The following is a 14020-nucleotide window of genomic DNA, read 5'->3' as shown; positions in this document are numbered from 1 at the left end:
CCTAACGGCCACAAGCTGAGCGTAGCTGTTACTTTCCTCTCGGTCTGTCTTCAATAGTGCAGGGTGAATTGGGAAAGGTTCCCACCTTAATGTTTCTCAGGCCAGAGGAAGGTTGGGCATGCCTCCCTGCTTAGCAGCTGTCCCCCTCTTCCCCAATAAGCTATAGGACTTGCCCCGTCACTTCTCGTACCTACCCATGGAGGTGATAGTGTAACCCTGCTATCACCTCCATGGGATCTGCTATTTCCATAGGTGGAGTTTGGGAGCATGCTCAGACCCTTAATTAATGCCCCTAGCTTTGTATAAAGCTAGACTCGGTTTATGTAGCTTGCTGTGCTGGGGTGAGGATCAGTTATTGTTTGTAAAACACACTGAAGAGTTTAGCTGGACTCACATGGCTTTGGGTAAGGGACTATTCCCATGCCTGTTTGAGAAGGGTTATTTGGTGCAGAAATCTCCTCAAACCCTTTACAGCAGGGCTTTGGCCTGTTCCCACCTGAGGAGGCAGCATCAGCCAGTTCTGTTCTGCCTCCTGAGATGTAGGCAGACTTTGCCAGACTCCCTGGTACAGAGCAGGGATTAAAGCCCCACAAGTTCATACAACAGCTGACACAGATCTCAGACTGCAAGTCTGTTCTACACTACACTCTGATAGGCTGAGGGATGCTTCCACATACCCCAGTGAAGGGCAAACTAAAGGCAATTCAACTTGTTTTAATCTCAGCAATGAGGTTCAGATGTCTAGTTTTGGTTGTGGTATCTTGGCTGAGGGAAGTGGGTAAGCGTGGCTAGTTCTGTCTGTATACTGGGGAGTGGAATCAACCAATTTCACCATTAGTGAGATCTTGCCTAAACCTCCTGTATTTGTGCCCACAACAGCAGCAGACCTTTTTAGAAAGCTGTTAGGTAGGATGGAATTTAAATCAGTTTGGAAAAAAATATTTCACTTTAGGTAACTGATGGAGCAAGTTCATTAGGAATTCACAGACTAGGAATGGAAATGGTAGAGTTAAAACAAACATCTTAAATTTAAAATTTTGTGAAGTACTTGAGTAAAGTAAAGAGTTTTGAGCTACGTTAACTTACTTCCTGAACTATTGCCTGATTAACTAGAGAGCATGCTCATGATGAGGCATAGGGTGAAAGATACCAATAGGAACAGAAAAGTCAGGCAGGTGCTGGGACAGGGAGAGGTTTTAGTTAACAGTGGAACAAATTGAGGAGGGAGCTGTGTCTGCTGCAGGAAAGAGTTTGCTGTAAGGAAGCTTGTCCATTGCTTTGGTAATTTAGGGTTGAGGCCTAATCAGAGCACAGTAGAACGGAAGAATTCCTTCCCGTATCTTGCTTACAATACTCCTGCTAATACATCCCAGAATGATGTTTGCTTGTTACACTATTCACTCACATTTAGCTTGTGATCCACTATGACCTCCAGATCCCTTTCTGTAGTACTACTTCCTAGGCAGTCATTTCCCATGTGTGCAACTGATTGTTCTTTCCTAAGTGGAGTACTTGGCAGTTGGCCTTACTGATTTTCATCCTATTTACTTCAGACCATTTCTCCAGATCATTTTGAATTTTAATTCTACTATTTCCTCTTGATTTAGCATACTCTTCTCCCCTGCCCACCTAAAAAGCTGTTCAAACTTACTTTCTAGTTTTCTACACAAGCTCTATGGGAAAGAATTACATAATCATATATACTTCACTCTCCCTTCAAAAAGGAACAAAGCTTTAACTGCTACCATGGAAGGTAAAGGGCTTAGGAGCAAAATAAGTAGGGTCGTGAAAAACACATCACAGACTGAAAGCTGGTCTTTTGTGTACTTTTACCCTATACCAGGGGTTGGCAACCTTTCAGAAGTGGTGTGTCGAGTCTTCGTTTATTCACTCTAATTTAAGGTTTTGCGTGCCAGTAATACATTTTAACGTTTTTAGAAGGTCTCTTTCTATAAGTCTATAATATATAACTAAACTATTGTTGTATGTAAAGTAAATAAGGTTTTTAAAATGTTTAAGAAGTGTGAGTGCCACTGAAAATCAGCTTGTATGCTGCCTTTGGCAGGTGTGCCATAGGTTGCCTACCCCTGCCCTATACTATACTGATTTCACGGAGAGGACCAGCGTTTCATGAACTGGGGGGCCCTACCCAAAAGGGGTTTGCAGGGGGGTCATGGTATTGCTAACCTTCTGACCTGCCTTCAGAGCTGGGTGGCGGAGAGCAGCAGCTGCTGGCCAGGCGCCCAGCTCTGAAGGCAGCGCCCCGACAGCAGCAGTGCAGCAGTAAGGGTGGCAATACCCTGCCATGCCATACCACCTTACTTCTGGGCTGCTGCCTTCAGAGCTGGGTGGCCGGAGAGGGCTCAGCTCTGCAGGCAGCAGCACAGAAGTAGGGGTAGCAATTAGGGCTGTTGAATAATTGCAGTTAACATGCAATTAACTCAAAAAAATTGTGATTTAAAAAAATTGTTATTAATGGCACTGTTAAACAATAGAATACCAATAGAAATAGTATATATAGCTTATTACTACATGAGGGTTACAGCATTGTTACAGCTGAACTGGTTAATAGTGGAGGCCTAAATGAAGCAAGGTTGTCAGCTGAGTGGTATTGGCTCCTCTCAGGGGAGGGATAGCCCAGTGGTTTGAGCATTGGCCTGCTAAACCCAGGGTTGTGAGTTCAATCCTTGAGGGGGCCATTTAGGGAACTGGGGCAAATATCAGTCCTGGGAATTGGTCCTACTTTGAGCAGGGGTTTGGACTAGATACCTCCTGAGGTCCCTTCCAACCCTGATATTCTAGGATTAAATATTTTTGGATGTTTTTCTACATTTTCAAATATATTGATGTCAGTTACAACACAGAATACAAAGTGAACACTGTACACTTTGTATTCTGTCTTGTAATTGATGACAATATATTTGAAAAAAGAAAACATCCAAAAATATTTAAACAATAATAGAATACAATTTATTTAACAGTGTGATTAATCACGATTAATTTTTTTAATCACTTGCCAGCCCTACTAGCAATACCAGACCAGGCCATCCTTCCTTTGGTGCTGCTGCTGGTGGTGGCACTGCCCTCAGAGCTGAGCTCCCATCCAGCAGCTGCTGCTCTCTGGCCGCCCAGCTGCCAGCGAGCAGCAGCTGCTGCTCTCTGGCCGCCCAGCTGCCAGCAGCAGCGCAAAAGTAAGGTTGGCAATACCCTGTCCCTCTTCCAATCACCTTGTGCCTCCCCTCCCCTGCAAACCCTGTGGGTTAGGACCCCTACAGTTACACCACCATGACATTTATCAATTTTAAAATCCTATGATCATGAAATTGACCAAATTGAAGTATGAATTTGGTAGGTCCCCAATAATAAGCTATGCCACTTAAAAAAACCTACCATGAAACTTTACTGTAATGGGGTAGAGCCATTTTCTAACATTTAAACATGAAGCAGTGTAACTAAACATCAGATCTAGGATATGAGAACTAGATTCAAACCACAGTGCTTATGGAGACCTCCACTGTTAATCACACTTCACTATAACTTGTTCTGCAGCCTAGCAGGGCCTGGGATGAACAAATGGGTGGTAGATAGGCCAACCAAGTCTTCAATAATCACTTATCAGCAAGGATTTCTACTTTTGTTGCTTACCTTAAAATCCATACAATTGTCTTTCTGAAAGCTAACTATGGTTGCTGTGGAAAAGAAACAGGAAGGCTTTCACTAAGATATAGTTAGTAGTATCTTTCTTAAAAATCTTTATCTTCACCCATCTTCCTAATATTAAGCAAGGGAAGACATCTACTAATAGATTTCCCCCCCAATTTCCACAAGGTGGCAGCAGCGTACGGAGCGTGGTTCCCTGGTGGTAGGGCTAGTGTTTTCCAGAAATTGCAGCTATTGCTATGTTTTTTTCCAAAATGATTTTTCATTTCCAGAATTGCAAGTCAGAGTGGGTGGGGCATGCAGCGTCACGTTCCCTCCTACCCTCCTCTGGATTTTTGCCCAGAAACACCTGACCCATGGAGCTTCCCCCGGGTGGGTAGGGCACTTGGAAGCAGGATGCTGAGCTCTCTCACGATGCTGCGCAGTGGATGGTGCTCGCACCTGCTCTGGGCAGCGCCCACAGCACCTCACCCCTCTGCCCTGGGCTGTACCCGTGCCCCGCATCTGTCCCCCACCTCTCCAGCATAGCTGCCTCTAGCATTTTTTTTGTATTAACATAATACATATCCAAAATTACTGTTTTCATTGGCAGAAAACACTGGCCCTGCTGGTGTGTATCATTGCATCGAATGGTTCCTAGATACACATTGCCAAAGAACAAAATGACAAATGGCTCAGCACTGGGATATTGAAACTTTTTACATCACGTTTCTGCATTTGAATGTTTCAAGAGCAGAAAGCCATTGGGTACAATGAGCTACCTCAGTTTTTACTCCTGACGTGAGATCTCAGTTTGAAGGTGTACTAGATGTGGAAGGATCAGTTTGGTGTGGAGCTTAATATCTTTCCATAACTCAGCAAAGACCCCAGCTTTAGTCTACCTGTGGAATACCACTGTCCAGCTTTGGTGCCAGACCATTCTATGTGGACAAGTATCTAGAATTCATCAACAGCATGTTAATCCGACATGCTTTGGGCAAGAGGAGCCATGTGTACCACTCAGCTGACAACCTTGCTTCATTTAGGCCTCCACTATTAACCAGTTCAGCTGTAACCCTGATGTAGTAATAAGCTGTATATATTATTAGCAAGAGACAGGGAGAATTCAGATGGCTCTGGAAATCATTTTGGCATCTTTACACAATGATAAGCTTGCCCACATGATAGACATCTGCCAGAGAAAGTTTTAATGACATGAGTCCTGCCCATATTTGGCATACATACATACCTTGCAAGTAACATCTAGCTATAAAAAGGATAAAAAAGTACCACCTCATTACTGTAGTGAAGGGGCAGAGATGTAATATGATGCCCCTTGCAAAACACAAGAAGTTTTACTGCCCAAGTTAAAGAAGCCTTCCGTAGCTCAGAGGCAGAAGTAGACTCATACATTCCTGTGTATGGACCAGCCACTAGAGGACAGAGCCACATCTGTCTTGCATGGTAACCTATCCACTCTTCCAAACACTGTTGTAAGAGGGATGGCCAGAGTGGGCCTGGTCCAGCAAATGCTTCCCCCAAGAACCAACATCGTAGATACTTATGTCTCATTCTGTCACAGCAGCACAACTCAACATCCCCTCTCCCCCTATAAAGAAATATACTTTTTGTGCAAGGATTTATTTACATATTTTACAGTGAATCATATGTAACAATAATAAAGTGCATTGTTTAAAAATAAATTGCCTCAAGTTCCAGAGTCCAGACTTGTGTCTGTCTCAGTGTGTTGCTGTTACGTGTTACTCTTCCCTTTGGTGTGAAGTTTTTCAGGCAGCATTTGCAAGTCAAAGCCAGAATGGATATAGCAGTAGATCTCCTCAGCCTTCTGCTGACTCACTTGGGCACAGGTGGCTATGTCCTTCGGGGAGCTGTAAAAGACATTACACAAAAGAGGGTATTTCAGTTGCTGCTCTTTGGGTTCCAGCACACACTAGGGGAAATGCCAAGTGGGACAAACGAAGCAGGTGCTTGTTCAATCTGCTACATGTATCTGATACAGGTAAGTAAGGGACCAGAGATGCCAGGGAACTTTTCATAGTATTCTCTCATTGGGACTTGAGGGAACTCCCCCATATCAGATGAGGCAAGCCCAAAGCAGAGAACAACTTGGGACCCAATGAGGTGAGAGCAAAGGCCGGGCTGAGGAAGGGGGCTTATGTCACATTCCAGAGTTAGGCTGACTAGTTAGAAAGGAAGGGAAGATGAGCAGGGAGCCTAGAGAGAAGTGCTGGGGCGTGACACTTGGAAGCAGTGAAGGAAGGAAAGCACATGTTAGGGCAGGGGGTTCTCAACACATTTTTTGGTAGCATCAAAGTGCGGCCACCGACACTTATTGGTGGCTGCTCTGACAATTTTTTCCTAAAATACTTAATTAACTTTAGGAAAAACAAATCAATATGCATAGATACACACCCAAATCATCGTAATTTATTTATGTAAGGTTTTTTTTTTGTTTTTTTTCCAAACAATCAAAATAATGTACTATTCTTTACTGGACCTAAACAGAATAGAAACAAAAATAAGGTGCTTTGCATGTTCTTGTCTTTTATTGTTGTTTCTTTTGCTTTTTTGTTTCCTTTTTTGTTCTAGACTTGCTAGTTAGTAAGTCTGCTGCTATGAAAAGTGATATTTGTATGTCTGTTAATAGCATTTTTCACAGAAGCAGTCTTGCTAGCTAGCTGAGAGGCAGTGAAAATTTATACTAACATACAAATATCACTTTTCAAAGCAAATTAACTCAGACCTGGCATGCTGGGGGACAAATTAAGCCCTGGATGGGGAGGTGGGTAGAGAGGCAGCGGAGGCTAGGGGCAATAGGGGGTAGGGAGCCCGGGGCCAGCGCCCGAAGCCCAGGTCTGGGCCGAAGCCCTGCGGCCAGGGACCAGAGTCTGCTGTCCCATGGCCAGAGCCTGCTGCCTCCCATCCCAGGGCTGAAGCCGGAAGCCTGAGCCCCACCAGCCCTAGGAAGATGGGGAACTCACACCAACTGCCTGCTCCTCCAGCATTTCTGGCTCCAGAGGGGCAGGGCCCAACCTCTGCTGGCGGCCTAGGGGAAGAGCCACTGCTTCTCCCCCCCGCCCCGTCCCCCCAATCACTGCCCAGGAGGCTGTGGCCGCAAGAAAAGCCCCTGGTGCATCTGAGAAACGCTGTGTTAGAGTAACTTTATTATGAGCAGTGCCGTGGCAGAGATTGCTACCCCAAGCCACTCTAGATGATCCCTGCCCTGGCAAGAGATCTTGTGTGAGAGGGTCAAGGAAGTGGCATGAAAAGCAAGGGCACAGAGGGAGGTGAAAGGATCACCCGCCAAATTCACTTTCCTGAATCCTGAGGTATTTACAAAGCAATCCAACCTGCCATTACCTGTTAATCATCTTCTTCACAGAATCAAAGCCATGGCACATGTTCAGTGCAGCTAAGTAGCTGATGTTGGGAATACTCAGATAGAACCGGAGAGCTTCTTCTTTGGCCCCTTTCACTTCTGTTGGCACATGAATAGCAACATTCTTTCTCTGTTCTACCAGAGCCAGATCTTTCAGCAAATGGGCAGATTCCTCTTGGCAAGAGCTGAAAAGGATTCGGATTCCAGCCCGGATTAAGGCTGAGAGCATGGCATCATAGTACTTGGTCCTTTGAAATAATCTTGAAGTCTCTCCTGCATATTTAGAATAGAAGAGTTGAGAATCAGAGTTTTCAGAGAGACTGAATTCTTTTTAAATCTGGGATTGTTAAAAAGGAATATACATCAATAATCATGATCAGAACTTTGTAGGCTACTTTACAAACAATAAGACTGTTTTAGAAAACTCACTATATAAAATGAGAGGAGGGAAAACTACTCACATAAAAAGAGATTATTGGGGAGAAGGCTGGTTTCTTGGAAGAGGGAAAGAGAAAATGTGGCAGAAAGGAAGTAGGAAGCTGTACCAAATACAAGGGCTAGATGACAAAATGCTAGGTTGAAAATGCAAAGTAGATGAAGAGCAGTTAACATGAGGAGCACAGGGGCAAGCAGTGGAGGAGAAGGAAGAGCCAAAGATGAGGAGAGATTATATAGGGCCATGAAGGTAGGGACTCGGTGCTTTAACATGAAGTGGTAAGAGATGAGAAGCCAGTGAAGAAACTTGAGCAGATAAGTAACATGGATGAAGTAATGGGGAAGGAAAAGGAGGAGAGCAGCAGCATTTTGGAAACAAGGGAATGAAGGAAAGTGGACAGGATGTTACAGGAATGAACAATGTGTGCAACAGCATCAGCAGTGGGATAGTGAGGCACCTTTACATAAGTCAAGCCACTTATTTTTGTGACTATATAGAATTTAAGCACTTCACCCTCAGCATCCATGTTCAAAGCTTGCATCAATCCCACAGTCTTCTGCCAGTTTGTTACATGGGGCAGGGATCAGGAGCACTGGGCGTTACAGATTTAAGCATTTATACTTCACATAAAACAAAGCTACATTTACAAAACTGTTTGGTTTCAATAATTTAATACCTACAACTGCTGTACAGAGTCTCCTACTTCTCTCACTGATTTCAAAGCAAGGCCATTGACTACATAGTCTGTTAGATACTAAATGTCTATTGGCAGCAACATGGCAATTTGATGGAACAAGTTGTCTTCTTAATGCTACGTACACTTCAGTTAAAAAATATACAGTATGCGGTTTTGTAGGAATATTGGCCTTTACCTTTATAGCACTACTTAAAAAAATATTTTCAGCTAAACAAATAAGAGAAGGTAAATTGCCTTTAATCTCACTGGGCAAAGTGGGCTTTTGGCTGCTTCAGGGACTAGCATTGCTATGAATAAATAAAATAGGGATCGCTATGTTTGATTTTGCAAATAACTTTACATCCATTTATAAAACCTTTCAATATACAGCAAATTATATTGCTCAGCTTGTAGAGATGGGTTTCTGGCTTACATAGGTACTAAAACAAATGTTCTTAAAATTTCACTGGTTCCAGTAGTATATAAAGCCAATGCAGTCATTATTAATTTTGCCAGTCACAGCAGCAGTGTGAATACTAGCTAACCTGTTTTAATCCTGTCCTTTTCCACAATCACACATATCCTCTCGAACATGCTCTGCAAATGCTGAATCCGTTGTGTAACTTTGTTCCTGTTCAGACTGTTCAGCAGTTCTGACTGAGTTCTCCTTTCCACTGCCATTCGATTGCTCACAATGTAATCACAGCCACCGAGAGAGCAAACCTGCACCTTTACTCCATGAACTGCTTTTAGGGAGGAAATTATTTCCGATCCAGAGGCGATCTCACGACTGTCAACCAGAATACAAAGGGAGGCTTTTCTCTCCAGAAGAGCAGCTGAAATAGGTGTTGCAGCAGCAGAATTTCCCTTAGAAGCAGAACACCAGGTATCTGAAGTGTTTGCACGGTGGTTTTTTGAAGAACCTTCCACCTGCAAACATAAAAAGCACATACTACACCATGTTTGTAATAGCAATATGGAGCAAAAGGATGGCACTCCCTAAGAATGTGGATTTAAATATAAAAACTTAGCAGCATCAAGTTTTGTTTCACGCTCATCCTGGCTTTCTCTCAGAAATCATTCAGTTGCATCTTTTAATGAGAAATTCACTTTGATCTCGTTTGTAACTTTTCTGTACTGCAGAGACTTAAGCTTCAAGGTCAACATTTCAAATCTGCCTGCCTAAAGCTAGGCTCCCAAATCTGTATTAGGTACCAGATGAGTGGCCTGAACTTTAAAAGTAATCAGCACTCACCAATACCAGTGACGTCATCAGCGCTGCACGTGCTCAGCACCTTTGACAATCAGGCCGCTTTTATTTGGATGCCTACATAAGGATTTAGGAGCCAGATTTTACGGTGTGATTTTGGATCAAATGTACAAATCTATTACAGGAATTATAAATACCAAAATTATAACAGAACCCTGATTATTTGACCCCAAACTATCTGAAGCTCCCCATTATCGGAAATGTGATCATGTCCCTCAACGACTGTTAACTGAAAATTCTGTCAGTTCCCAACATCTTGACATTGACCATCAAATGCAGACCGTATGCAGTAAAGCTCCACTTAGTGAGTGATAAGGAGATATGGCCACTTCCCTAGTACTACACTGCACTGCCCCTTCAACGTTCTCCCGAATGGCACCAGATTCACAGCCATTATTACCTGTATTTACAATAGCACAAGTAACTAATCGATCGGGGTCAGGGCCCCAGTTTGCAAGGCACTCTATAAATACATGTGAAGTGAAGTGGTGGTCTTATGCCTTTGAAATAATACGAACCTTGACTTTTGCCTGAAAATCCGCATCCCCTCTCAGGGAATCATTGCTGGCAATAGCCAGCGAAGGCGGCCTGCCTCTGCCCCTACTTTCTGGCTGAAAGTCCAGCACTTCTGACACTGAAGCCTTCAGGTTAATTAGTCTCTGACCCTTGTTCTCCTGGGGCTGATGAATAGGGTTCTTTCTAGCAGGAGCTTTATGCTGTCCAGGAGAGTCTGAAAGCAATGACTTGGGTAAGTGAGCCTGGCTGTAGTCTGTCCTGGGAGAAGATGTTTTTACTGGCCTCTGATTACTGACATTTGTTTCATCCCCACTAGAATCATCAAGAACAATAATTCGGGACCTTTTCTTTGTCAATGGAACTGCACAATTTTGTTCCGTCTTGGCCTGGTTTAGTTTTACTCTGCGGCGAGTGAAGTATTGTTTTCTTCCACTAGCAGAGTGCTCATCCATTATGAAGTCAAAATTGACACACACTTCCTCTTCTTCACTAGAGTCACTTTTCCTGAGACTTTCCTCTTCCTCCTCTTCAACACAGAAACTATCTGCTAAGTAAGCCTCATCTTGCTCAGGAATCTGGAAGGAATTAGAACATGATCACTTTGGCCTTGCACTATACGTAAGCGGTGTGCTCATTTATCCCTGTTTTATACAAAATGCTGAACGCAAAACAGGTACCTAATATTTGAGCTACTTCCAGTGCCCAATCCTACAGCCCCCACGTGTGTGACTCCCCCGGGAGTAAGTGGGAAACGTGCAAGTACTGCAGGCTGAGGCCCATCATTTGTCGCTAGAAAATATTTATAGTGAATATGACTGTAACATAACGGGAGAAATTAAATGAGATTTACTGGTTAATAGTTCTAAGACTGCATTTTAAACAGGCAATCCTAATTTCAGTTTTCAGTATGTGTTATAGCTAAATATTTCAGATTATTAAAAGATAAATATTTGTAATTTCATTCATTCTAGAACCTCAAACTTGTACCCAAAAGACAAAATTCTACAATTTTTTACATGAAACAATGCTGATGACACACAACCCACATTCTACTATGTATACAATGCAAATTCTACAATATCTGCAAAATAGCTTCCCCTAGGCCTATACAACAGATTTTACAATGAGATAGGCATGTTGCTAGACGTGTTTTCAAAACAAACTATGTACTCTGCACAACACATCTCAATGCATAAAGATTTGGGAAATGCAAAATTAAATTCCAGAATGCAGCCAAGTTCGGAAAATAAGCTTCACAGTTTACATATACTCCACAACATTTTCAGATTCAGAAAAAAGTCGCTTCTGCACAGATTGTGCCGTCTATGTATGTGTTGTGTATGCGTTGTGGAATTTATCTGCATGCAAGTATAGGAGACCAGCTTAATTACCATGCTAATTTGATTTTTCATTTGTAAATAGCAAAAAAGTTAAGATTTCCACCTATAAAATCAGCTTTGTCATCTAATATAGATGCTCAGTTACAGCAGTGATGAGGGCAATATAAGATACTATATTGACTATAAAGAGGCCACCGGCAATAATTAATGCAATTGTCCATTTTGCATTGTTCAATAAATGAAAGAAGACTAAATATTGAAAACCAAGCCATTTAACTTCAAATTAGGTAATGACCTTTCTCTGATAGAAAAGAGAGTAGTATAAACTTATAGATGCATGCACATCTATCAGTGTATGCATTCTGGTCTCTTTTATAATGAATAAGAAAATCATAACTGGGATTTTGCTAGAACTCACTATTTAGGAACAATGGGTTGCAAACAAACCTTAATCATAGAATATCAGGGTTGAAAGGGACCTCAGGAGGTCATCTAGTCCAACCCCCTGCTGAGAGCAGGACCAATCCCCAGACAGATTTTTGCCCCAGATCCCTAAATGGCCCCCTCAAGGATTGAACTCACAACCCTAGGTTTAGCAGGCCAATGCTCAAACCACTGAGCTATCCCTCCCCCCTCAATGAAAAATTAAATAGAAACACAGTCTTAAATATGTTACATTTCATGAGGAAAGCAGAGTCATTTTACTTCATACCTGTGAGAAAACTGCAACACTATTGAATCCTTTGTGCACCATTTTATACCTGTTGCCGAGAGCTGGGCTACGCACAGATTTTAGATAAACTCCTTCCATCTCAGAATCTGAATAAAAATTATGAAAACAGAGAGACACAACATTTTATTAAGGGTTTAATTCCACAATGGTTTTCAACCAACAAAATAAACATTTCCATAAAGGTATCTCCCAAAGTAACATTCCATACCAAAACAAGCTCTTCAAATTTTTCCTGACTTGATAAAGACTCAAGATTCTCCCACAAAATCCCCACATGCTCTAGGCAAAATAGGGGACTGGACCTACCCAGTCTTCTATCAACACTGAACTAGGAGTCACACAATGAAATGAATAGGCAGCAGGTTTAAAACAAAAGGAAGTACTTCCTCACACAACGCAGTCTACCTGTGGAACTCGTTGCCAGGGGATGTTGTGAAGGCCAAAACTATAAAAGGATCCAAAAAAGAACTAGATACGTTCATGGAGGACAGGTCCATCAATGGTTATTAGCCAGAATGGTCAGGGATACAACCCTATGCTCCGGGTGTTCCTAGCCTGTGTTTGCCAGAAGCTGGGAGTGGACGACTGGGAATGGATCACTCAGTGATTGCCTGTTCTGTTCATTCCCTCTAAAGAACCTGCCATTTGCCATTGTGGGAAGACAGGCTACTGGGCTAGATGGACCATTGGTCCGACCCCGTATGGCGCGTTCCTTTGTCCCATAAGATTTCTCCCAATTGGCAGACCTCAGAAAGCTCATTATAGCTCCCAATAGAGAGAAGGCTGACATCATGCATCTGTAACATCCAAACCATCCCTGAAAATGGATCTAACCACAATCTCTTCATGGTGACAGGTTTCAGAGTGGTAGCCGTGTTAGTCTGTATCAGCAAAAACAACAAGCAGCCCTTGTGGCACCTTAGAGACTAAGAGATTTATTTCTCTTCTCTTCATGGGTCACTCGGAAAACAGGGACGGCGTTATCGAAATCCAATATAAACAGGGAAGAACTGAGACCTGAGCTGCAGGAAAAAACTCCTCAGTAACCGCCTTTAAGAATCTATCAAACCAAAGTGAAGATGAATCCATTTTCCTACATCCTTCCCTCAAAGACAAAATTAGCCTTCCAGACTCAGAGCACCTACCTGAACATGACACCCTCCATTAGCATCAATTTCTTCCCACCTCCCTACATGAAATGTTTGTTTCCAAAGCTGGTGATTTCCAACATTTTCCTGGCCGGTATTCTGCAAATGTCATACTTACTTCCTCCCTCATCCCCTTATATAGGACCATACAGAACTGGGGAGCAGAAAGTGGGGAATGAAACAGATATAAGTCTGGCATAGTGTATAAAATGCATCCTTGTTGCTAAAAGAATAATTCAGAATAGAAAGCAGAATAGATTTTATAGGCCATCTGCCAGATCTATTCCTCGGGGGAACAAACCTCAGACAGCAATCTACTGGAGTAACCACTCACTTCACTTGCGATTACATGGTCAGCTCCCAGACTACTGCACTGGGCAGCACAGCATGGGGAGGAGGTGACCAGCCCTCTGTGGAGAAAGAAGTGGTTCAGGACTATTTAGAAAAGCTGGACGAGCACAAGTCCATGGGACTGGATGCGCTGCATCCGAGGGTGCTAAAGGAGTTGGCGGATGTGATTGCAGAGCCATTGGCTATTATCTTTGAAAACTCATGGCGATCGGGAGAGGTCCGTATGATTGAAAAAAGGCTAATGTAGTGCCCATCTTTAAAAAAGGGAAGGAGGAAGATCCGGGGAACTACAGGCCAGTCAGCCTCACCTCAGTCCCTGGAAAAATCATGGAGCAGGTTCTCAAAGAATCAATTCTGAAGCACTTAGAGGAGAGGAAAGTGATCAGGATCAGTCAGCATGGATTCACCAAGGGCAAGTCATGCCTGACTAACCTAATTGCCTTCTATGATGAGATAAATGGCTCTGTGGATGAGGGGAAAGCAGTGGACGTGTTATTCCTTGACTTTAGCA

General features: G+C 43.0%; 1 protein-coding gene across 1 annotated transcript in view; it reads right to left on the bottom strand.

Moving 5' to 3' along the window:
- Positions 1 to 5392: 5392 nt before the first annotated feature.
- Positions 5393 to 14020, bottom strand: part of FANCM (FA complementation group M) — a 154533-nt gene continuing 145905 nt past the window's right edge. The window contains exons 19-23 of the mRNA XM_065402508.1: positions 11990 to 12096; positions 9940 to 10512; positions 8697 to 9081; positions 7021 to 7312; positions 5393 to 5528 (exon numbers count right to left, since the gene is read on the bottom strand). Coding sequence (XP_065258580.1) covers positions 5393 to 5528; positions 7021 to 7312; positions 8697 to 9081; positions 9940 to 10512; positions 11990 to 12096 — 1493 coding nt within the window. The remainder of the gene's footprint in view (positions 5529 to 7020; positions 7313 to 8696; positions 9082 to 9939; positions 10513 to 11989; positions 12097 to 14020) is intronic.

This window comes from Emys orbicularis, chromosome 4, assembly GCF_028017835.1.
Source record: "Emys orbicularis isolate rEmyOrb1 chromosome 4, rEmyOrb1.hap1, whole genome shotgun sequence".
NCBI classification, from domain to species: Eukaryota; Metazoa; Chordata; order Testudines; family Emydidae; genus Emys; species Emys orbicularis.
Note: the sequence above shows the minus strand (reverse complement) of the source record. Positions and strands in the feature narration are given on the sequence as shown.